Source organism: Crassostrea angulata, chromosome 7, assembly GCF_025612915.1.
Source record: "Crassostrea angulata isolate pt1a10 chromosome 7, ASM2561291v2, whole genome shotgun sequence".
In the NCBI taxonomy this organism is placed as follows: domain Eukaryota; kingdom Metazoa; phylum Mollusca; class Bivalvia; order Ostreida; family Ostreidae; genus Magallana; species Magallana angulata.
This window is the reverse complement of record NC_069117.1, coordinates 16,050,898-16,076,483: the sequence shown is the minus strand read 5'-3', so window position 1 is coordinate 16,076,483 and position 25,586 is coordinate 16,050,898. Positions and strand designations below refer to the sequence as shown.

Genomic DNA, 25,586 nt, shown 5'->3' with positions numbered 1-25,586 from the left:
CATATAATTATTTAATATTCAAGTACCTCATGTCTTATATACACATAATATACACATTTAACACGTTTAAATTAAATTAATAATGTAGGTGGCTGTGATAGGAAGGTCAATCATCTACTCCAACGCTGCTGTATGATCTTCTACTACTTATTTCTATTTAAAAAATGCAATTTACCAATTTATTGACGAAAACAATTAATGTTAGTAAATTTATGATAAATTTTTGTGATCAAAGCAATTTAGAAACTTTAAAGCAAAATTCTATTGTCATCCTGTACAAAAATTAGGTTGCTAACTTGCTACAGATTCCATGAAGCAGAATTGTTCATGCCTAGAAAAATTAGCGATTTGATGATACATGTATTAAGTTACATCAAAAGTTATTCTAACAGAACAAATAAAACACCAAAAATCGGCTTTCAAGATATAGTTATCACAGCATTGTTCATGAAAGAGTACAATCATGTTAGCATATCATCATTTTGTAAACTGTTATTGGCTGGATGGGTGTGAATACAAAATTCAGATAGTCACAGTTTTAACAAACTGAGTGGGTGCAAACACAAAAATCTCAATATGACATACTGTAATTTTTTTTATTTACACCCACTCAGAAAATTTACAATGAACAATATCAAAGTTTCAATTTACTGGGTGAACGTAAAACCAAAATTAAATAACATGACGTATTGTAATTTTTAAAAATTATTTATATTTGTACACTTCTCCATCAAATTAAAAAAAAAGAGTTTTACTGAATTGAATATTTTAACGTGTAACCATGTATACTAATATTATTAAAAAACATATATTTCTTAAAAAATATATAGATATCACACACAGCAATTATACGTCGCGAAAAGGTTTATTATGAATAAAATATTTATTACATGTACATATTTAAAGGGATACTATGTAAATTCAAAATGAAATACAAATAAAATGGAATAATACTTGTTTTTGTAGATTTCATGAGAATTCATTAATTATAGTACATAACATGCAGTACATTTTTTACGCGCAGTGATTTCGCGCTGGCTGTGACGCTGTTACGTCGCACCGTGCACCAACTCTCGCGCAAGTTCATAGTGTGTAGGAATACAAGGTATACTGATATTTGAGAGCATGTTGGTTTTAAGTGTTTTTTGTGTCCTATATCGTTGAATGAATTTACAGTTAATGTACTTCAGTCGTTGGATAAAAGACAGAAACAAATTGTCTCATATTGGAGTTTGAGTCTAACATCATCATAATTATTTCATGCAGTCTATGATTTTCCTAAAAGCAATGGTGGTTTCAACTTATTGATAAAAGAGGCGTCTAGATTTCAGTCCTGTCTGTTTCGGTCACTAAGGTTCGACCAATCAACAAATGGGGCATGTTGATATCGGTCCTGTTAGTTTCTATAGATCTATGAATTACATGTATAGCTAGTTACTTTCTATAGAGCTATAAATAAACTAAAGTTTCCGTAAGAAATAGAGGGAATCATACTCGATCCATGTAAATATAGTCATATCAAACCCGTAAGCCATTATGGCCCTTCAGGCCTTTGATTTTTAATTATAAGTCACATTGCAGCTGTTTAATTGATTTTAGCAATCAGTTTACCAAATTAAAGCATACAAATCTTGCCAAATTTTGAAATTTTATATATGGAACATGGAAGTTTAAAACAAGACTTAATTTAAAAAAATTGTATATTGTACATTCTATTTCATGGAACTATCTCCCAACAGTACTTTCCAACATAATACATGTACCATTATATTTTCTTTGAAAGGATTTCCTTTATTGTTCTAAAGTTATCCTCCCCGCTTCTTAATTAGATTTCTATTCTGAGCATTAGTGAGAAGTTCGCATAAGGTTAACTTCCTTTGCTTTAATTAAAAGAATTTTTTCTACAAAACTAACAAACCCCTTCCCAAGCTTCTGTTTGACCCAAAGTAGTACATGTAACAGCCTAACTCAACTGACATGTAACTTCTGGGGTTTGGGGTTTGTTTTGGTGAAGAAAAGTATCCAGAGGTTGATAGTGAAGCAAACTTACATAATTGTTATCCTGTAAAAAAATTGGTTTGCTATGCATGTATATTCCATTGTTACAGTTTACATATACAGAGGTCTTTTTCCTGATGTAATTTTTTTACTATTTGTGTTAATCTTATTAAGGAGCCTTCAGAATTTGGAAAAAAAAACCCAGCTATAAAATGTAGATTTAAGAACTTCAAATTTTCAAAGACATGATCCTTCTGTAGCTAGAGTCAGAGCTTTAGTGACCTTGACCTTTGATATGATTTGACTATTATGCATTATAATCTTCATACCTTAAACTTTATGCTAGTAGTCGATATCTTATATTTTACTGTGTCTACAATATGTAGCTTAAATGACAGAAGCTATAGTTATATCTTCTAATTAAATGTTATCTAAAGGCACAAAAGAGTTACTTTGAAAATCAGGAAGTACATCATCTTAAAACTGTATCAACAAACCTTTATTGATATAAAGCAGATTTAATATCACAAAAAATAAAAATGGAAATACACTATTATGTATTATTCCATCATAAAGCAACACTATACATGTATACATACAAAATGTATCTGTAACATGAGAACCGTGACTTTTCCATCACAGTCACAAATGGTTTTCTTTAGAAAAGTTTTTTTTTTAACTATAGATGCTTTAAAAATAAGTTAAATTGTAAATGGTTTCATAAAAAAGTTATTCAGTAAGAACAGTTAGAAACCTGGTCTGTTCTATCTTTATGTTCGATTTACACAATGCATAAAAGCCACAGTTACCTGTGTATAGTATGGTCAAAACTAGTTTTTTAGCAAGCAGATTAGCAAATATGCCTCTGTTTGCAAACTTGCAAGTACAAAGTACTATATTGCAAATTCCTACACTAATGCAGGGTAGCGTAATGGCACTACAATTAAAAATCACAGTCTTCATAACATTGCTAAAAATTATTCATATTCAAGGTTTCTACAGAACATTCCTATTTGGATTGAGATGTACATTGTTCATAAATGGCAATCTGCCTGGTACACATATACAAGCCAAAAACTCTTATGGTCTAATAATGACCAATAACTATTATACATAATCATTCTTGTATTTGCATACAATATAACAATGTCATATTCAGAATACTCCAACAATTAAAGCATGGATTTGTGTCATGTGGTTTGTATTACATATTTATATTCCATGTTTTAATGGAATAAAAAACTTCAAACTCCAGGGAAGGAATTCTTTTTAAAGTCTAGAAAAAAGGTAAGGTGAACACTTGGACATCCCATATCACTTTAATGCCTTAGGATACTGCACAGTCCACGTTGGCATCCTTGTCTACAGGGATGGGCAAGATGGTGGCCAGAGCTCTGCACAGGTAAGACATTGTCCCAAACCGACCACTTGGTGCAGTGTCATAAAAATGGAGGCTGATTCCAGCTGCTCCCTTAGAATGCTCCATTACATCACTTGGGATTTTCTGTAATAGATGAAAATTGTACCCATCAATTTTTAAACAATTTGATGATACAAGGAAATTAACAGTGCATATACTGATGATAATGATTCAAAAGGTAATTCAAATGATGTTGTATATTTTATTTAAATTTAAGTGCTTTACCCATGATTACATATTTTTATTTGGAATTTTCAATCTTGCTATGGAAATACATGTATCTATTGATGTTTATTTTCTCCTTACATTCCTGCAATAACATGTTTACCTGTATTTTTTTCTCTTTTGTTTCAAAATGGATGAAATAAAAATGGCATATCTTTAAAAACTTTGAAAATAATTTGTTTATATGACCCCTGTCTGAAAACTTCCTACATATCAAGCAGAGTTAGCCCTTTCAATTTTGAACATGTGACAAGACTCACTTGATCCTTGAGATAAATTGCATTGGCTGTCTGTACAATCTTGTCCACATATATGAGAGTGGAGAAGGAGAGTTTACTGTTGTCGTTCTCTGTCAGCAGAGTGAGGACCATCAGGGCCTCCACCATCAGCTGTCTGTACTCTGGCTGAGGGATCCTGTTCAACACCATCTCCACATGTAGAGCAAACTTAAACTCCCCAGGGGTCATCTATTGACAAAAACATAGAGTAAAAATAGAGACCTCAAATAAGGCTGCTAATCAAGACATGCTATGAGATCAATAATAGCCTGGTATATCAATGATAGTGTGGAATATCAATGATAGTATGGGATGTTGATGATAGCATATGATATCGATGATTGTATGGAATGTCAATGATGGCATGGGATATCAATGATATCATGGGATGTTGATGATAGCATTGGACGTCCATGATAGTATGAGATGTTGATGATAGCATGGGATTTCAATGATAGTATGGAATGTCAATGACAGTATGGGATATCAATGATATCATGGGATATCAATGATATCATGGGATATCGATAGCATTGGATGATAGTATAGCATACAAATTATAATATCTGATACCAATGATAGTATGGGATGTCATTGATATCATTGGATATCAAAGATATCATAGGATATTGATAATTGTTTGGGATGTCAATGACTCACCTCCCTGGTTAGACTGTGTGGTAAGTGCTGTCCTTCGATGACAAGACCATGGCACTGAACAATGTTAAATATGATTAGTTAATACATGTACATTATTTTGTATCAACATCATGATGATGTCATGAAAGATATTGGAAATCATACAAAACTTGAAAATAAATTCAAATGTATGTTTGTGTAAATATATGGTTATTATACAGGACCATGGAATAAATTAAATAGTGTTTACTCTAACTTATTTCATTTTACTATATATAATCTCTATTAGTTACCATTTTGAGGACCTTCCAGACCCTGGGATAGAACCCCACAGGAACGCGGTTCAGGGCCCCGTCTAGACGCCGTCTCCTCAGCCACTGACCCTGGCGGTCAGATTCCACCCCCTCGTCATCCTTCTCAAGGTCATTTGGGTCAATGTGATGGATACTCTTCTGTATCTAAACATCAACACTTGTAAATCTAAATACTGAGACATAAAACAATAACTTTTCAAAAATGGTTGAAATATTCAATACCCTAATCCCTGAAATCAGTAACAACAGGAAAATCATACTATTGAACCAGCTTAGATCAACATACTAATTTTCCTTACCTTGAAGCTATTGAAAGATCCTGGTGAAATAATATGACACAGACTATGCTATAACATGCCTAGTACCTGGACAAATAACCTTTTGGAACTCGTAAATCTGTCTTGAGGGAGAATTCTACATAGGTATACCAATCAATACAACTCCTTACATGCAAGGACAAAGCTATTCCCATAAAACATGAACCTTCGCTAAACAAAGTATTGCCACTAACACCTAAGAGACTATATATCTAATCCATCAGTGCAATGGTATGGCTCCAAACATTGATTCTAAATCTCAAATTTATCTAGTCATTTCACATTGATAGTAATTAAGAGAACACAGTTACAGGAGGAGAGAGAATCCATGCAAGACATAGACAACAGTGCCACACGACTCACCATTGACAAGTTTCTGTCATCCAAAATCAAACTCTGGCTCTGTGACATATTGGAATTTTTCTCTTTGGGGTGAAAGAAACAGTTCAAAAATTAATCAATGAAAAAGTAGTGCATTACTTGAAGCTAGGGAAATTGGGTCTGGTTTTCATTCTTAATTTTGGGTTAAAAAACTGAATAACAAATAAAATAATATTCACATGAAACACTCCATGCAGTGGTAAAATAGGTAACCATGGTGACATAAATATCCATGCACCAAAACTATTGGATCAGAAAATCAAACTTATTCCCCAAAGAGTGTAATAAATGCCAAAAGGTAAAATCCTGGAGAAAATCTATTCTGCATATGCTAAGCCCAGATTCCAGCAGAACAATGCATTCATTTAAAATGGACACACACACAGTACAAAACGAACAACCAAGACACGTTTCTGAAACACACATCCATACTACCTAGTCCTTACATCCTCAACAGTTACACTAGTGTAACAACACTAGTGAAACACCCTTGGGTCCTAGACTTAGGCACTGGTGTAAGTGAAACTTTTCAATGTTAATTAACATGATAATAATTACTGATCAAGACATTAAGTAATGGTAGAAACCTTGGCATGTGGTTTTCGACTGAGTCTGGCAAACTCTGTGGCCTCCTCTCCCACCTTCTTTGTGGACACTGATAACCTGCACTCATCCTCTACATTAGTGTGTTCTAATAAAATCAAAACATAACAACAGTGGTCAAAGTCTGTCATCTTGTTGCATAACTTCCATTCTTACCAATTATTACTGGTAATTGTGAAGTTTAAGCAAGAACAGGTATTACTAGTACCATTTCATTTAATACAATAGGCCTATATTGGAAGGGGGATCATCAGAGTTTTCTTTAAAACTTCATAATTAAATATAGTACTGTAAGTAAAATACATAATCTTAGTTATTCATCTCTTGCTATTATTTTTTTTCGGTCAAAAACTTGACTGCACTGTACTGTATCACACAGCCATTAAAAAAAAATCTCCAGAGAATTTCTGACCAATTTCACTGCCAATCTCTTGTGTAATATAAATATAAACATGTACTTGTAGAAATTAAGTACATTAATTATCACTTAAACCAAACATAATGACAATTTTCACAAAACTGCTTTCTGTACTACAAAAAGATTAAATTTTTTAATGACACTAAAAATAATTTCATCTCCAACCCATTTCTGACATACAGTTTGTACCATTAGGAACTTAACAAAATTAAAATATCAAACCACCAAAATTACATGTTACACATTTAGAGTTTTATATTTCAAAAAGGGGTATCCTGGGTTGGAGATAAAAATGTAAACTAAATGTGAAATTCTGCGACTGTAACAAGTAAAAGCACTAAAAATAAGCATTAACAACCACATCGACAGATTATACATTTCACATTAAATTAGTGTTATGAAACTTGTTGACAAATATCAGCTCAATTAATTTCATCATAGGTCAATAAAAGGGAGGGTAACAAAAAATACAAATATGCTTTACATTTAACTGAGTAAATCTGCAGACACCTTCAAGTTATCATAAATAATGACACATTAATCCCACACGAGAATTCCACAACTAGCCATCACTAATGCCAGAGGTGTGTAAAGTACAGTGGGTGCCCATGAGCGTTTGCCGAATTCCTATTTATCTACAACACAAATTTTGGCAAGCCCTAGCGTAACTGCTCTGCTGAACATACCTCTGGTCAAACACACTAATTTTACATCTTATAATGTCAAACTATTTACTAGAATTAGGATGGCAAAGGGCCCCAAGTGTGAAGAACATAGAAACAAGAAATAGTGCAAGAAGGAAGGTTGCTAGTTCCAATGTTATTCTTATCTATAATTGTTATATTTCTTAAGAAAAACTGGGAAAGGGTTGGTTTTGTAATTACGGTACATGTACTGGTATATTCTATAATGGATTCAGTTGCATACAATTTGAAAAAAAGAAAGCACATTGTGTAACATACAACATTTTTCATATGGAACCCTTTTCATGTACTGGCCTGTTTTAAAAACAAGTATCATAATACATAGGCACATACATTTGTTTTAATCATAAATTATCACTAACTTGAAGCAGACAAGCAGTAGGCACTTAGGTATAGATGATTATTACATGTTCCACCCTGTAAATCAAATGTTTTTACCATATTTTTTTAGTTATGGATATGAATAAGTTAGGACAACATGTATTGAACCAAAACATTTGGTAATGTAAGTATTCTCCCTAAAGGCTAGTCTAGAAAGCACTATATATAATGGACAGCACACTCATTTCACACACAGGGTTAACCAGTGAGTACTTTAATAGTGAGCACTAGTTAATTACCATCAGTCTCTGAATCTGTCGTCCATCTGGAGACCCCAACTATGATAGATAAATGCAGAACTGTTAACATATGTTACTGTTTACACACAGAACTTTACACTATGTGTATAATATTTATGGCAAAAACTCCATCTCACACATGTACCATACATGAACAATGTAGTTTCTATCACCTAACAACAATTCATGATTTATGTCAAACATTTTTCATTAACTGCAGCTGCTTTTCAACTTGTTGACGTAATTTCTTTAACTTTTATATACCATACATGGGTTATGAGAAGAGGAAGATTAGTAAGTACTACATGTAATCTAATCAGGGAGGGACGGCCTGTGACTGAGGGCAGTGTCACAGTCAGAGAGGGGGGGCACACACACTCACCACCACGCAGGTCCCCCGCGGGACCAGGAACACAAGTATGGATGTAGCCTAAAGCAGAATATCAAGCGTTTAGAAAGCCGTCAAAAAGCCATGCTCTTTTCATAAAGTTACTCTCATGTAAAATTAGTACAAAAATGGCATAAATGAAAAACACACTGATGAATTCTTCTGCAAGAAATTAAGAATCCTGTGAATATCAACTTAAGTGAAGTAAGCATTATAAACTTTTTGTCTAACTTTAACAAAGCTGAGACATTGAAAAAGATATACCTTGAGTATGTTGAGTTTGTTGTATATTTCCTAATAAAAAGTTGTGAACTTATAATATTTGTTTTTGATAACAATTTATTATATTAGCTTTGACATATTCATTTTTCATCCATCTGATAGACATGAGTTTATTTACATGTACCAATTTTATCCAAGACTTTTTTTTAGAAAATGTATCATTATATCTCTACTGCTCGAAAAGCATTAAAATAATCAAGAGCTCATTCTTTTCTCCTGCAGCTAAAATTAAGTTCCATGTGGAAATTTTTTTTTTATGAATGCATGACCTTAAAGACAAGTAAATTATTAATATTATATTTGACATCAATAAGAACCATTTCCTTCATAAAATCTCTACTGCAATGGCATTCCCCAGTGACCCTCAATTTAAGGTTACAATCAGTATGCAGTTTTTTGGAGAAAAAAACCCAGACTAGTTTGTCTAATTGTTTCAGTATACATTTGTATCTTACAGTAACATGTTGATAAACAAAACATAATGAACAAATCTTTGAACATCATTTTTCATAATTTTTCTCAAAGTGAAAGTTTCTAGTCTTTGCTCCACTTTCCAATATTTCATGGGCACAATAAATAGAGCCCTTTAATAGCACTGATAGTACCTTGTTAAAAGTAACTCAATTACCGGGTATAGATAAGATATAAAAAACAGTAAAAAAAAAATTTATTACATTAAATCAATGTTTAATATACCTTTGAATTAAAATGAAAATAGTATTACATTGAATTTGGTGTGTTGAAATAGAATATCTCTTCTTAACATACCTGTGCTGATGACAAACTCCTTTCCACTCAAAATATGATGTAAAAGGGTCTTCATTTCGAAAGGGCTGAGATTCATAAGATGTTCAGAGGCCTCATCACCTGTCAATTAACGAAAGTATAAAAAACAAGCTCACAGAATGAAAACTGAGCTTTTAATGGACTGAATAGTAACCAAGTGGTAACTAAAGGGTAACTGAATGTTGACTGACTGGTAACTGAATGTTGACTGAATGGTAACTGAATGGTGACTGACTGGTAACTGAATGTTGAACTGAATAGTTACAGAATGGTAACTGACTGGTGACTGAATGGTAACTGAATGGTGACTGACTAGTCACTAAATGGGGACTTACTGGTGACTGAATGGTAACTGAGTGGTCATTGAATTGCGACTGACCAGTACAGGAATGGTCACTTACAAGGTAGTTTTCCATCAGCATTCAGTCACACTTCAGTTACCATTCAGTTGACTGAACGGCAGAAACATTTCAGTGACCATTTTCTACATAAAATGATGACTTATGATAAACAAATATAGTCTACTGCTTCCGGTATTCAACTGCCTATGTCTTAGGGAAGGTACCATTCACATCTTAGATAAAAAAAACTTGTACTCAACGAGGTCCATCTTTTTTTTTTTTAAAAGAAAAAATGGGTAAAATGTCCATGCAATAACAAGTGTCCGGAATCAGTTCAGGTTCACACCTGAGCACTTGAGTGTTCTCGCCAGCTCGGAGGCCATGACTTGTATGATGAGGCCAACCCGCAGTCTTAACATCTCATTGAACAGTTTGGGCTCCGTCCGGATAAACATAGCCAGATAGATCAGCAACTCCTGAAATATAGCAAGTATTAAGCCTAATGCAGCACAGAAATTGAAATCAAACACAAAAGTTTAAGATTTGTTTGAACCATACATATCATTTAACACTATCATGATATTCAATGTATTATTCACCCTATGCTCTCAATGTCTACATTTGTATTACATATATAAATACCGGTACATCCTTTTGTTCAATGAACACTTGTAGATAAAAGATACAGCACCTACTCAATATTTAATACATTCCTTTTTTCATTAGTATGTATGGAGATTAAAATCGTTAATGTCATTTTACCTGTGTTAGGGATGCTGTACTCAGGTCCTCTCCACAGGCATCAAAAATAATCTTGGCCAATTCATCAGGCGGAAGGGGTCTGCAAGGATAAGTTCCATAATGCTAGAGCTCTGAATTTCCAAATTTACAATTCGACTACCAATACACAAAACAATTTTCTAATTGATTCATAAAATTAATATTAATTTTATCAGAAGTAGAGAGAAGCTTTCCAATTATTAACATGTGATGTATACTAAGGTTGGTCCAAATACAAATGGCCCTGACCTCATGATGACACGCTCCCTGTCCGGTGGGAGACCCACAGATAACTGTTTCTGTCGAACCAGGAGATCAGTAGCTGCCTACAAGTACAGCAACAAGATGGAATAGTTTGGGGTACTGAATAATTTTTGTATCAATATTGAAAAAGGTATTCATAGTTAACTTTTGTTTTGTTTAATTAAATAATGAAGAAACTGATACAGCTTCATTATATATATGCAAGATATTATACATGCACAAGGTGTGTAAAGTTTTCCATTAGAACTTTCTGTATAGACCTACCAGGGCTAACTCCTCCACTCTCTTCTTCAACAATCCTGCTGTATGCCTCACTAGTCCCCAGTGTTTCCAATGTCCAGCCTACATCAGAGAGGGAGCATGTCAACTAATACAATCACACACTGCATCATCTGATAATATTCACTTTCAATGTTATTCAAAAATAAATGTACTTGTAGGTAGCTACTTTTGAATGTATTTGGACCAACAATGAATATTGAAGAAGCCAACCTTTTCATATAGTTCCACCAGCAGTTCCTTGATGTAACACTTTTTGCCATCAATAGTGATCTCCCAGTCAGGACCTCTGAAATCAAAGATTGAAATTCATAACAACCAGATGAGTGCATGCAAATTTGGAAATTCACCTTCATATTCATAATGAGCAATTACATGTAAAAAAACACTGGGTTTAAATCAAAATATGAAATTATACATATCTTCACATGTGCAGTGATAGATATCATATATATTCAAGAGTTCAAGATATATTTTAAAAATACCAAAATATATTAAGTGGTTGGGTGTCCTAAATTACGTCAGTGTTCAATATACCATATTTTTAACTGTATATTTTTTAGTGAAAAAATGCACTGGTGGGTATAAATGAGAGAGAGAGAGAGAGAGAGAGAGAACTCCGTTTGATTTACTTGTGGAGATACAGGTAGTGGATGATGTCTGCCTGTTCGTGTAACACTTCTGTATTGTTTAACTGCTCCACCAGCTCATCCACATTGATGATGCTCTCCTGCTTGGCTCCCTGGTGGAAGAAGTGGAAGAGCTGTGGGGAACTGGATGAGCAGGGTGACTGGTGGCTGTAGTGGAGGGGATGGAGGCTTCCCTTCAGGTGGAGGTTGGGGGAGTGCGGTCGTTGTATGGGGAATTCAACATCTACCATAGTAAAGCCTCATTCAATGATTCAATTTTTAGACTTCAATACCCCGTATATACTCGCTTATAAGTCGGTATTTTGGGAGTAGAAATTTGAATGAAAAGTAGGGGTCCGACTTATAGGCATGACATACAATCAGATAATTTTTCCACTGAGTAAAACTTCGTTTTTGGGTGCCATTTTGCTTCCAACTTTTGACTTGCGATCCCTATACTTGACATGTTCATTTTTTAATTACTAAAAGATAAACACATTAATAAATACATTGAAAGTTTCAACTGTATTTCTTAAAAATATGAAAAAGTTTTTTTAAAGTATTTTTTATTTAAACAGGCAATTATTTACGCCTGAGGTGATAATAGCTGTAGGTATAACTATACTTAAAACAACACAAGCCAACACCGAGTTTAAGAGGCTAATTACCAACCCTAATCAGTCAGTAGGGGATAAAATCACTGTCATTTTATTTCCAGTAGCATCTAAAATAGTTTTTGAGTTATAATCAAGTTGTATTGAGTGTTTAAAAAATATAATGGCGTCCAAAATCGTAAGTTACAAACTTCAAGAAAGATAACTCTGTTTACAGAAAACTCTTAAAAAACATGGCGTCTAAAAGCGATCTAGTTGGATTACAGAACAGCAATTTCTGTTTAATACTTAAAAATTAAACACCAGAATAATTGCTGGTCTGTTTTAAAAAAATAAAGATCGTTTTATAATTATTCATAATTAATTACACCTGCATGAGGTGATAATAGCTATATTGGTGGCTGTAGGTGGCATGTTACCTAAAACAACACAAGCTAACACACCACTTTTAAAAGGGGCTATACCATCTTTATCAGTCAGTAGGGGATCAAAATCACTATCATTTTATTTTCAATAGTATTTAAAATATTTAAAGCTTTGACAAGTTTTCATTAGTGTATAAAAAAAAATTATGGCGTCCAAAATCGAAAGTTATTAATCCAGGATAGATGTCTTAACACCAACACTTAAAATGCATTGCATCTACAAATGACAACAGAGGGGTCAAACACCAATATTTTTTTTAGCTAGAATATAGTAATGCTTGATAAAATGGGCTTATTTGATTGACAATCTGTAGACTGATTATCCAGAAAAAATTACCCGACTTATAAGAGGGTCAATGGCAAAATCTTGTAAATGAACCTGAAAAATGGCAACCGACTTATAGACGAACAATACTTATAGGCGAGTATATACGGTACATAGTATTTTTCAGTGCCATGCAAACATTTTCCATCCTCATTCAAAGATTCAATTTTTATTACTGATAATTATTTTTTTTCTAAAAGCAATGCAATAACTGTTGTATCAAGTTTGGTATCAAAATCTTATCTAAAGGTATACCCATAACATGAGTCATATAGCCTTTAGTAAATTGATGAAGACATAGTTTTCAAAATATTATAGAATTAGCATGCTCCTAGTCTGTTTTGTTTGATAGAGAGAGTTTGACATACCATGAGATCTACCATGAGCACTGGTTGTAGGAATAGGCACTCCACCGCTTTGTTCACGGTCTGTCATAGCATGCAGCAGCAAAGAGAAAAAAAAATATGTCACACTGCAGATAAAACTGTCACCAATCCTCTAAAAACACACTATCACCAGTTCATTCAAAATAATTCAGATTTAACCATTCACTCTGTACCAAATTTAAGTTTAAAAATCTACCAATAAATGACCTTAAAAATTGATTATAATTATAGTCTAAATAGTTCAAAAAAATTCCAATTGGTTTCAGTATTAATCAACTAAATTTATTGCTTAACCTTATGTTAAAACAAAATGACTATCAAATTTCAAATGTAAAGAACTTGGGTGAACTGATTAAACTCAAAACCTTTGAATTATACAAAAAAACTGGGATACAAATGATATAGTTTTGAATTTTCATACTAGGTTCTACACAATACAATGGTATATAATACACTTCTAAGGAAAATAAAGACATTAACATTAGTAGATCATTAAAAAATAATCAAATACATCAAATTAGGAGTTACTGTAATGTCACACTAAACACTTCTAAAACACAAAATAGAGTACAACTTGTAATAAAACAAAACGGGATAAAGGTATGCTTAAAACATGAAAATGAAAAGTTTATTCATAGCTTGTGAATATAATACAGTTATCGACTGTATAAGTATGCAGGCCTCATGAGTTTTTGGACCCAAAGCTGAAACATTTCTCTTTGAAATCATTAACTGCTCCAAACTCCAAATCCACAACAGTTGTCTTATACCTTTCATTACGTACAATATGACAGTATGAAAGAACAAGCCAAGCATGTCTCATTGCATTTCAGCTTATCCAATAATATTCTGACAAGATTTGATGAATATTGATTAATTATATTAAATATACCTCTGACTATGGGGGCCAACAATTTTTACATTGGACCTGCAGACTGATCAACATCAAATTTGTTTGGACCACCTAATTAACATTCATTTTGTTGGACTTTTACCAACCAGTCACAAAGGGAGGTAACTTTGATTCTTGGGTATTCATGGTTATGGGGATTCCTTTTTTTTTTTAAATCAAAAGCTTTAAATCAATACACGCTTGTCTAAAAGTCATGAAAATCCTTTGATCTTGACTTTAAAGAAGACAATACTGTTGACTTCCTTGAATATTGGTGAACTAGACTAGTATAAATCTATGACCTATAAAGACATGGTTGATTCAATAAAAATGATTTCTAAAAAATCATGGTTGCAATCATTCCAGAAAAATATATATAAAATATAAAAACAGATCTTTTCATATATATAAAACAGCAATAAGATTTGAAATACCAGGTATACTAGAAGAGTTTTAAGCCTGCAAGTCCATCCCAAAAAGTGACTCCTTATGCAATAAGAGTGAAGTGAACATAACACAACAGAGTGAAGTTGTGAAGGTGACTTATCATCAGAGAGCTTCCTTAGGTATTACCTCATATACATATACTCTGTAAACTTTGACTGTGTTGAAAATTGTTCAAACTCTCATTTTTTGAAAGGAGAAGTAACTTGAAAATTGCTGTACTGTTTTATATGTATTAACACTCAAATGTTCAGATAACATGTATTTTTAAAATAATTTCAATATCCTAATGCACATATATTAAGATTTGTTTGCAAAATAACTTAATTAAAACATATTCATAAAACATGTACCAGTTTTTTTCATCATTGTTTGCTGTGTTTGGTTAATGCTTTATCAATGAAAATGAACAATCACAACTATATTCAGGAACCATGAATGATGTATCAGTAATTTTTGTCCTACCGTAAAGTTAGTAAGGATGTATCAGTAATGTTTGTCCTACTGTAGAGTTTGTATATAAAATCAACAAGGATAAATGGGATCTATTTGGAGGAGTGAAGTTAACAATGTCCCTTGGAATGTAAGATTGGATACAAAATCAAGCAAACCACATATGAATAAAATACAAAACAAACGGTGATCTGGTTAAGTTTCTCATTAAAGTAAATCCATGCATAAACTGCAGAGCTATGCCCTGCCTACTATTAAGCAACTCTACAGAATAAAATTCATTGGCTGACATACATGATGCATGAAAGAAAGCTCTGATCAGCCTACCTACCTACAGTTATTCCTCGCTCAAATTTCTTCAGCGACTCTTGTAAAGCTCAACAAGGAAACAGAGGACAATTAATAACACAGTCCGACAATGAGAACCTTACACCAGGTTAGTTAAAGTTTAATACTATGTATAGTTTGTAAACACATTAATTTGGACACACTACTATGAACATGTAATACATAGTGATAACTCTAGAAATATACTACAGCATAATATAATTTTCATCACATTAAGAATAGATCTCTCTCCCAACATAAACTAGAAGTATTTTCATGAATGCCCCACCTAATGGTACATAGCTCTATGTATTGCAACATAAAAACACCATGTATCTCTGCACAGGTTTGAGTTTACAGTTATATTTCATGACAGAACAATTTTCATGTCATTTATATCCATAAATGCATTTGAATTTTGTTGAAATACCTTTAGCAGATCTTTTAGACTAAGCTAAATGCAAAATAAGAAATAGTGAATTCAATGTTATAAGAAATGTCAAGGTCTAGTGAAATCAATATCATATGCGGAAGGTCAAGGTCAATGTCAGGACAATTAAAGGTCAAGGTCTGAAGAAGCCAATATCACAAGGATGGTCAAGGTCTGATAAAATTAATTCATGAGAAGGTCAAGGTCTAGGAAGTCAATGTCATGAAGAAGGTTAAGGTTAGAAACTTAAAATACAGATAAATTGCACTCACTTAATTGTTTCATTAAAGTTTGATGACAAAATCTTTAACAATGTCTTAAAAAATATGCTTTTTAAAAATTAATATTAAATAAACTAATTACACAAGATCCAACTATTCTTCTTTTCTCAAAGAAAACAAACATACAGAGATACATATAATAGCCAAGGCCACACCAATATAATTTCTTCTTCGTTTGACCCCACATGCTTGTATTTAAATAAAACTGTACAAATAATATTATTATTAATTTCCCACATCTAAGAAATTATGCGCTGTTTTCTGTTCTATTTCCACTCTTTTTGTCGTATTTTAGATAGTTTTAGTCCAAAATCAGAAAGCAGAAAAAATATAACCGTCCGCACAAATTTATGTACTGCCTAAAAATCATGCCTAAAAAAAAATACTTTAATTATTTAATCGCTCGCCCACTCATACTATTTTTCCTTGGATGTCTGATGAAAAAGAAATTATATTGGTGTGGCCCAATGTTTTTACTTTGTTTTGAACAGTTTACACACAAAAATGTCCACATTTATAATGGTAACCTAGGCATACATATTACATATTGATAGGACAACACAAACAACACAATAACACAAAACAAAATATATACATTTAAGTACTTGATATATAACTTGAAAGCACACATACAATTCAGTTTAGATTGATATAGTTATTGTATGGAATACAACCATGCAATAAAAAGGTACATTTTTCTGTTACTCCTGGGTTATTTAAAATAACATACTAAATATCTAATGCCTTGGTCTAATGGGTTATTGATCATGCCAAATACTGAATAAAATCATATGAAAAAAAAATTTATGTATTTTTTTTTCAAAATTTTTACTCAATTTTGAAATAATTTAAATTTAAAAAAAAAACACACACATGACAGCCATGTTTAATCTCAAATTGCAAATTGTCAGGATTTTTAAACTAGATCTAAAATGTGAAGAGAGAATAAGTTAAAAGAGAATTATCTAAACACTGATTTTCACCTCCTGCAAAAAATTGTGAAATAACCATACTAGCAAATAATAATCCAGACATTACAATTGTCTATCCTTCTGTGTTTTAGCTGTTGTTCTGACTTCACAGGTAGGATAAGTTGGACTCGAAGGGAAACAATACAGCTTCATGTATTTATATCTTGAAAAATTTATCTTGCTTAGCTGACAATAAATGCTAGGTTACTTCCAAAGCACTAAACACCCCCTTTCAACCTTCATATAATATAAATGAAAACTGTTTGTTTCACTTTGAGCCCATGTAATGATGCTGTCTGACTGACATAAAGGCATTCACAAGGTACAGTTCAAACTTACAAGGCGGTGATGGAACTCTCTCTAAAGGGCAAAGTTTAAACATCAGGACACAAAAAAACAAATCATTCAACTATCATATAACCAGAACTTCTAAATTTCCATAGCTTCTCCGAAATTACTAAAATTTAAGCAATAAAACAACCTCTACCCTACAAAATTAAACACAAACACTAGAATCTTCAAAACCTAACACCTTAAAAATTGGTTTCTAATCTTAACATAATAAAAGCGAGGGATAACATAACATTTGAAAATCTGCATACCAATGATAAAAAAAAAAAAAAGACTTCTAATTTTAACAGTTACACCCAGAAGCATGATGAGGGTGACTATACCTTTGGCCTGGGCTGGATCCACCTGGATTGACCTGGATCTCCGGACAATGCCGTGGACTGAGGATTTGGAGTGAGATCTTGGGCGTGTTTTGATTCGACTAGACGATAACAGACGGGGTCTGGTGTCTGGGATTCTGTTGAAGATATCCCCTACAAAGTGCTTCACCTCCTCACCTACAACAAAGCAATTCTATAAATATCAGAAGATTGGATGAAAAATAATTCCTTAATTTTTAACTTACAGTGTCAGTTTAACTTTTGGCTTCAAAACTACCGGTAAATTAAAACAACAGTTATAGCCAAACCCATGGACAAGCAATGCTGATTTGCAGCTGTATATCCAATGTTTTTATAATACAATATAAACTCAATGAGATTGAAACTCATCCTAATGAAAGTGTAAATTATAACTGTGTTTTTGGTTACATACTTTACTGTACACATTTGTAACTCTAGATTTTTTATCAGTCACAATTTACCAAAAAAACTGACAAGATGGACAAATATAAACCCCGAGTCTCATCATTCCATTTCCAATACAAAAAGACTATCAAATCTGGTGGTTTTACTCATGATGGTCAAGATTGTTTTACATATTGACAATGCTTCAAAAAAGAAGGAAACTGGCATGTATAAAGGAAAAATTAACTCTAAATTCAGAACCAAAAATTACACAGCACTTTTACTCAAACCCTGCAATATCAAGTCTAGTCTATATGCATGCAAAGTTAACATACTGTGAGATGGATCTCGTAGAAAGCTTAGCTTTGTAATACAGGACGTTGTCACAAAGTCAGCCAAATTTCCCAAATGCACTCTGTCAAATAAAACAAATATTGTACAATACTTTCATTGGTCAATTACAGCTGGTGGGTTTGTTGACAATTTTCATCGATTTAAACATGCCTTGTGCCAGCAATGTAGCCGCTCTGTAATTTTTTGATGGTACCAATCAGTGCTCCAGGTGGATTATGTCCCACATCTAAAATGTAAATGAACATGTAAACAAAGAAATCAGAGAAAAAATTTATTTCGATGCATTTCAATTTTTCAAATGAACTTTCTTTACATTATCTTTAATAATTGGACTTCTTTATTATTTTTGGTCATAACTTCTAATAATTTATTTTAAAAAAGATACCAGCAATTATATGGTAATTCACTTAAAATGCATATTTACCGACAATTACCAATTCATTTATATACAATGGCTAAAAAGCTTTGTACATGTAACATTAACGGTGAGTGTAGCTGAATGTGCCATTACATTTTCTTATTTATAAACCAATCATAAAAAAAGGCATGACAAAATTGCAAGTGAGTCAAGCTAAAAAGCCCATTGTCTGCATTCATATACCGGGTAAGAAAATAATTTCAAGACATAAAATATACCCATGCATTTCATTATCCATGGAAATATCTTAATTGGTACCCGTATTTCATTAGTGAAAGTACAATCCAATCAAAATAAGTCTTGTAAATCCACTTCTCTATGATACATTTTACAAGATCTGACATCATCCTGTAGGGGGTCACCTAACAGAATGAACGTTTTGGGTATGAATTATATACCTGGTACATTTATAGGCATACAAAATTTAGCCAACCAGATTCTGAGGTGGCCTCATACAAATTATTGTTTTCAATATTTTGTACAGTGTATCATAAAGGAGCAAATTTAAAAATGTACTTATTTCAATTAGATTGATGAAAGTATTTCTCAGTATTTCAGCAAGCTTGTTCAGTATGAAAGTTTACAAACTCAATATGCATCAGAGAGTTAAAATTTAGAAGCATATATATATAACTTCATAAGTTATGAGTTGAAAAACTTTCAAGAAATTAAATTATTTATAGAGACTGCAGTGCAATTTGTTTTACTTCATTTAACCATAAGTTTTAGACTTAGAATTAAAACTATTCTTAAATTCAATACCATGATGTAATATATAAATACCATGATATGACATAGATAGATCACTGCACAACTGACAGGGTGATTTATCGATAAGTAAAATTAATGTTACTTTCATGCCAAGTACTTCTATTTTCAATAATCACAGGGGGTTTACATAAAGGCATCTCTTTAGTATTACCTCTTCAGGTTTTCTTGAATATTGATCTATACTTCTGTTATATTGCATCATCACAAATTTTACTTGAATCCCTACTTGAAGGCTCACTTAAATTCTCTTGTAAATAAACACAAAGGGTTTACTTGAATATATATACTTTATATAATACATGTACATGGTTGACTTGAATGATTATTTTAGATTTTAGTTCAACTGTTAAATCAACAAAAGATTTCTTTAGATGTTACATCTTTATAAATAAATGACTTGAATGCTCACTACCACTGAGGTTTTACTTGAATGCTAACATCTATCATTATGTAGCATAAAGATAAGACTGGTAAGAGGGATATTGCTTAACACATTGGACAAACTACTGACTTTTGGGCAGTTTTTAGTATGAACATACTACCTGACTAAACATATAATCAACAAAAGGAAGAAAGAATTCTCACATTTTAAAGCAGGCGAAAATAGCTACCAGTAAATGTGTTTATATAGTTGTACATGTATATGTTTCTAGAAATTGTGAAAGAAAAGAACATAAATTTTTTAACAAAGATGATTTGTATATAACTACATTTTAAATTAAATTAAAGCTGCTTGATATAATTGGACACCATATTTTATGAATGCTGCTAATTAAAGGGGTTTTTTTTATTTCAAAAATGTATAAATATACATGCAAGCAATACAGTAGTTTTTCCTACCAATTATGCACTATGTCCATAAACAAAAATGATCACCAAAATGGGTTTTAAAACAAAATTCAAACTGTTACAGATGTTTTCCCCTAACTTATAATGATTCATTTGGATGTTGAGACTGATCAGGTATTGCTATTATTAAGCTGGAAAAGAGTGTATAATATTGTTCATTATATATGCATATAATTTCAAAGGAATTTGATCTATGCAATCAGAGGATATGATGCCAAATGGATGATGTTTCCTCTTCACAACAAATGCACTTTTATTTATGGTAAAACAAATAAAAGTACATGTATTTTTTTAATAAATTCATTATTTCTATCTTTGAAAAGAGACAATAACCTTCAGATGTAATATGGTAAAGTGTATAACTTTCAATGGAATGTACAGTATTTGTATAAAAACATTATTCAGTACTGTGATGGCTAGATTTTTTATCAGATCAAGCAGCTTTAATTAACTTAATTAATATAATGAATATTTTTTTGTATTATCTGACTCTTTATTCCCAATTACAAGTCACTGTATATCAGGTACAGGTACAGCTCACAGTGATAAACACTTGAGACATTCAGTCTGCTCCACAGAACATTAAGAGGCAGTCAAAATCAAATTTATTAATGTCAAAACTAGATAGAGTTACAATAGAGTTAACTAGAGGTACTGTGAGCAAGCTCACAATTGATGCCCCCCCCCCCCCCCCCCCCCCCGCTTAGGAAAAATCAGAACTATGTATTTTTTCTATTTTTATAGAAAATATTGGATGAATCTACTTCACCGTCCATCTTCTATAAATAACAACTGCTCTATTATTTAAAACTGTTAATGCTAGTATGAGTACACAAAACAATTTCTAGTACAAGTACTGGAGAGAGAGAGGGAGAGAGACTCCTTTAATTAAGTTATGCTGATAACAGACCTGTATACCTGAATCAATAAATCAGATCAGCCCTTTATGGCAAGAACTTTTGATGTCCTTTATATACATGTACCAGGCTGTGCATTTCCAGACTGAATACAACAAATAAGTTTTGTACATACCCATGTGCATCAACTTCCATTACTGTTTATCACACAGATCTTGAAGTATGTTTGTGCAGAAACAATTACTAGTACATGTACTATATATAAATGTATACATATATATATGTGTGCATCATCTACGTGCATGCTTTTATACATGAAAAGGGAATATATATAGGTATAATAAGTCTACGCTGAACACAAGCTATAACTGGTTATGTCGATGAATTTACCAATAGGACATTTCTGACGTACAGTAAAAAGCACAAATCTTGAGGGAAACACCAAGTGATTCTATATTTTCTGTTATGAATGTCTGATTATTTGATGCTGTTCTATACATAGTTTATTATTGGCAAGTAGCCCACAAAACATGCACACTGGGTAACCTAAACAGTTCTTGATTACTACATATTTATACTGTACGTTGGAAGGGTTATCACACAAGTACAATTAAATTGCTGCAAGGAGGGTACATTTCTGTTCTCAAAACTTCACTAGTATACATCAATGTCAATACTTCTTTTATTAAACATTTAAATAAATATCTCCAATTATAGCTCAGTTCAGGTATTAGCACATGCATATTACATGTAGTGGTATTACATGTAATATAATATTGCGTGACTTTTGTAAATGGTAATACAGCACTTTGAGTACAATACATGTAGCCTAAAGCAATGAACCGGGTAATCAGATTGTAAAAATCTCAACATTCATCAAAAAAAAATCCTATACTTCATTTAGTCTGCCCTTGCTACTGAAAGAATTAGATTTAATGTTCAATACATGTACTAATGAATGCTTAGCCGATTGTGATTTTTAGTTCTCGAGTTTGACTCTATCAATAGTGCACTCTGATTTACCAGTACACTTTGTCTTAATCGTTATTTTAGGGGAAAATTTGGGGGGTTTTAAATTTTTTTTTTTAAACCAAGGAATCACCATATTTACTGCTATATTTCAAGAATTTTATCTATCTATTATATAAATCTTATAGGCTATTTCATATTAAACATCAAAATGGATGATGCTCTATCTACAGTCAGTCAAATACCAGTAGTTATCATTAAAGAGAATGTGATAAACACTATCACTTGATAAGCTATATCGATATTTATCTAGGTATCACTTATTACTGTTTTCATAGTCATACTAACTAAAAAAAACTCTCTTTTTAACAAAACTTTTATTTTACGTAAATGTGCAAAAAATATTTTTATGATTCCCCATGAAAACTTCCTTGCATTTTTGACACTAGTGTAATTACCTAGTACATGTATTTTTTTGTTTTTTTGTGATGAACCACTGAAATGTTGGATCCACCTACCGAGCACTGAGCTACTGATTGAGATGGTGACCGTTGGGCGCCCTACTCCAATCCAACTGTTTTTGAGATATGAGATCTCACTACGGAGTATGTCAAATAATAATTTAAGGTCTTGTTGGAAGTAGAATTGTCGGCCATCCATGAACTACAAATAAACAAATATCTAAGCAAGTCAGAAAGAATGCAACCAGATTTGCATCCATTCCGTTTAGTTGTATGAAAAAATAACAGCTTTTCTGCAGTTTCTCCACACGATAATCTCTGGAAAGCAATAATTAAGGCCTTATTTTTTTTACCCAGTGCTATATACAATGTATGATGAGTATGAAGATTGTGATCTATTAATACATGTACATGTGTTACTTTCTAGTTGGTTATTTATGAGTTTAGATGTTGATATATAAAATTTGTATACAGATCAGTAATGATACAGTTAGCACTAGTGTAGACTATCTCATACTCTCTACAGATGCACAAATATGGCAAACCTAATAATGGATGTAAATTACATTAGTACATGTGTACCAGTATATAAATTGGCATTTCCGATACATAATTTTCTTTTAACCAACTTCCATTTACATCTAAAGCTTAAAACTCAAAAAAGAAATGAAATCTTGCAAAATTCACTGAACAAACATGAACAAATTTCATAACATAACTTTACCTAACCTATACATTTCTTCCTTGAAATAAAGACAGAATATCTGGGCTTTTCTGACCAAACTAGGGATATCTATTAACTTTTAAAAACTAAGGTTAATCATTAATTATTATAAAAAAAAAGGTTATTAATGCCACCCGACACCAATATATCTACTCTAGCTCTGACTGACTTATCAGCTGATCTACAGGGGTTTGTTAGTACCAGGACTATATAACTGTAACTGTATGTATGCACATAGAGGGACTTTATCATCACATCAACTCCACAGACAACAACCAAAGACAACATAGTTATTACTCTGAACATATAATAAACAAAAATAATTAAAAAAATTCAAGCACAATTAATTGTTGATTTTTTGGCATTTGCTCAAAGAGCTGTGAGAATTCATGCTTATAATGCTGGTATTTTCATTCATATTGACACACTTTGGTACATTTTCTAAATTATAATTCATAAATTGCACTACACATGCCAAAACACTATTCTGGAAGCAAATGCCAAACAGCATATCATAAGTTGCTTGCTTGCTTAGAAGCAGTCTCATTAATTTAAAATCAGATCTTACAATATCAACATGAAAAATGTTATTCATGATCCAATCTAATGCAGATTTTTGCTTTTTTTTTTACCTTGATGGCATGATATTTAGTTCAATGCCAAGCAATTGCTGAGTTTGATGCTGAAGAGTAGCGCAATGATTCGGCAATAAATTTGTACATTATCTGTTCAGTATTTTTTAAAAACTAGATTGGATCCCATTGCTAGAGGAATCTACACCCACATACACAAAGTACACTACTATGTATATATTCTCTGGAATGCAGAAAAGTGTTCAAACTAACCGCACCTAACACAGCTTTTGTGATGGAATAAATGTAGACAGGTCGACCCAGGCTCCTCCAATTACCCGTGAAATAACCCACATCATTCTTAAATTTGTCTATGATAAAGTTGTAGTCAAAAGCTTGATAGAACTGGTGAGGGTCAACATACTGAAAGGATACACATCAATTCAACAGAAATGAGTAAAACATCAAAACTGACAGGTAAGTGTGCTAATTAAGTTAGTAGTTTGTTGGTAACATTATGTAAATCTGGCTTCATCACCTTGAGAGATTCTAGGAGGTTTAAAGTGGCTCTGAATTTATTAGAACAAAGTCATGATCCTAAACAAATCAACATAAATCTCAAAGTGAGTACCAGATTTACATAATCAACACAAATGTGTCTTTCTGTATAACAGCTGGGTTATACTCTGTCGAACGGGTTTAGTAGTAGAATACCAAAACATGTATATACAAATGTACAAAGGTGATGTTAAAATACTAAAACAAAAAACATTCGATCTCTTGGAGAAAAATCTTTCATGGGCTTTACATGAACATAGCATAACTGGAGCTTGTCTAATGAGTGGTACAATGGGAAAGTCAATAAATAAAGGGATGTTGATCATTTTCTAATTTTTAAAATTTCAACTTCTAGGCAGATACTACAAGACGTTATGACTTGTAGATTTAAAATGGAACATTTTACATTTGTAATGAAATTGCAATTTTTGGTCACGTAGAATGAAAGGAAGCTCTGTAAACTGTACCAGTACCTGCATCCATCAGCATGCGACACAACACAGCTACACATCTAGGACTATAGTAACAGATTGCAAAACAAAGGTTAAAGGTGAATCTCAACCTAGCAGATTCTAGCAGGTGTTTATACTGAACAAGTCCTTAGAGCCAAACCTAGCATCGTATGAGTGACTTGACAGGTGACAGTGGGACGCCCCATCATTCTCCAGGTTTTGGACAGATATTCCAATTCCAGATTGAAAGTAAACAATGCAAAGTCTATGTCCAAGGGGAGGTAATAATTGCTCATGTCCACAAACTAAGT

General features: G+C 32.4%; 1 protein-coding gene across 13 annotated transcripts in view; it reads right to left on the bottom strand.

Moving 5' to 3' along the window:
• Positions 1 to 2,475: 2,475 nt before the first annotated feature.
• LOC128157132 (probable phosphorylase b kinase regulatory subunit alpha) overlaps positions 2,476 to 25,586 on the bottom strand; it is a 58,161-nt gene continuing 35,050 nt past the window's right edge. Inside the window, exons 16-36 of one of the 13 annotated variants that reach the window (XM_052819532.1) lie at positions 25,436 to 25,580; positions 18,795 to 18,870; positions 18,626 to 18,705; positions 17,889 to 18,062; positions 17,554 to 17,574; positions 15,537 to 15,581; positions 13,399 to 13,458; positions 11,670 to 11,910; positions 11,251 to 11,326; positions 11,023 to 11,100; positions 10,744 to 10,820; positions 10,477 to 10,555; positions 10,061 to 10,190; positions 9,356 to 9,454; positions 8,300 to 8,347; positions 7,918 to 7,956; positions 6,160 to 6,263; positions 4,854 to 5,018; positions 4,582 to 4,635; positions 3,904 to 4,110; positions 2,476 to 3,502 (exon numbers count right to left, since the gene is read on the bottom strand). In XM_052819532.1, coding sequence (XP_052675492.1) covers positions 3,326 to 3,502; positions 3,904 to 4,110; positions 4,582 to 4,635; positions 4,854 to 5,018; positions 6,160 to 6,263; positions 7,918 to 7,956; positions 8,300 to 8,347; positions 9,356 to 9,454; positions 10,061 to 10,190; positions 10,477 to 10,555; positions 10,744 to 10,820; positions 11,023 to 11,100; positions 11,251 to 11,326; positions 11,670 to 11,910; positions 13,399 to 13,458; positions 15,537 to 15,581; positions 17,554 to 17,574; positions 17,889 to 18,062; positions 18,626 to 18,705; positions 18,795 to 18,870; positions 25,436 to 25,580 — 2,175 coding nt within the window. In that variant the 3' untranslated portion in view covers positions 2,476 to 3,325. Of the gene's footprint in view, positions 3,503 to 3,903; positions 4,111 to 4,581; positions 4,636 to 4,853; positions 5,019 to 6,159; positions 6,264 to 7,917; positions 7,957 to 8,299; positions 8,348 to 8,569; positions 8,600 to 9,355; positions 9,455 to 10,060; positions 10,191 to 10,476; positions 10,556 to 10,743; positions 10,821 to 11,022; positions 11,101 to 11,250; positions 11,327 to 11,669; positions 11,911 to 13,398; positions 13,459 to 15,536; positions 15,582 to 17,553; positions 17,575 to 17,888; positions 18,063 to 18,625; positions 18,706 to 18,794; positions 18,871 to 23,026; positions 23,172 to 24,543; positions 24,689 to 25,435; positions 25,581 to 25,586 lie in introns of all 13 variants that reach the window. The other 12 variants (XM_052819531.1, XM_052819533.1, XM_052819534.1 and 9 more) reach the window with 12 other exon arrangements.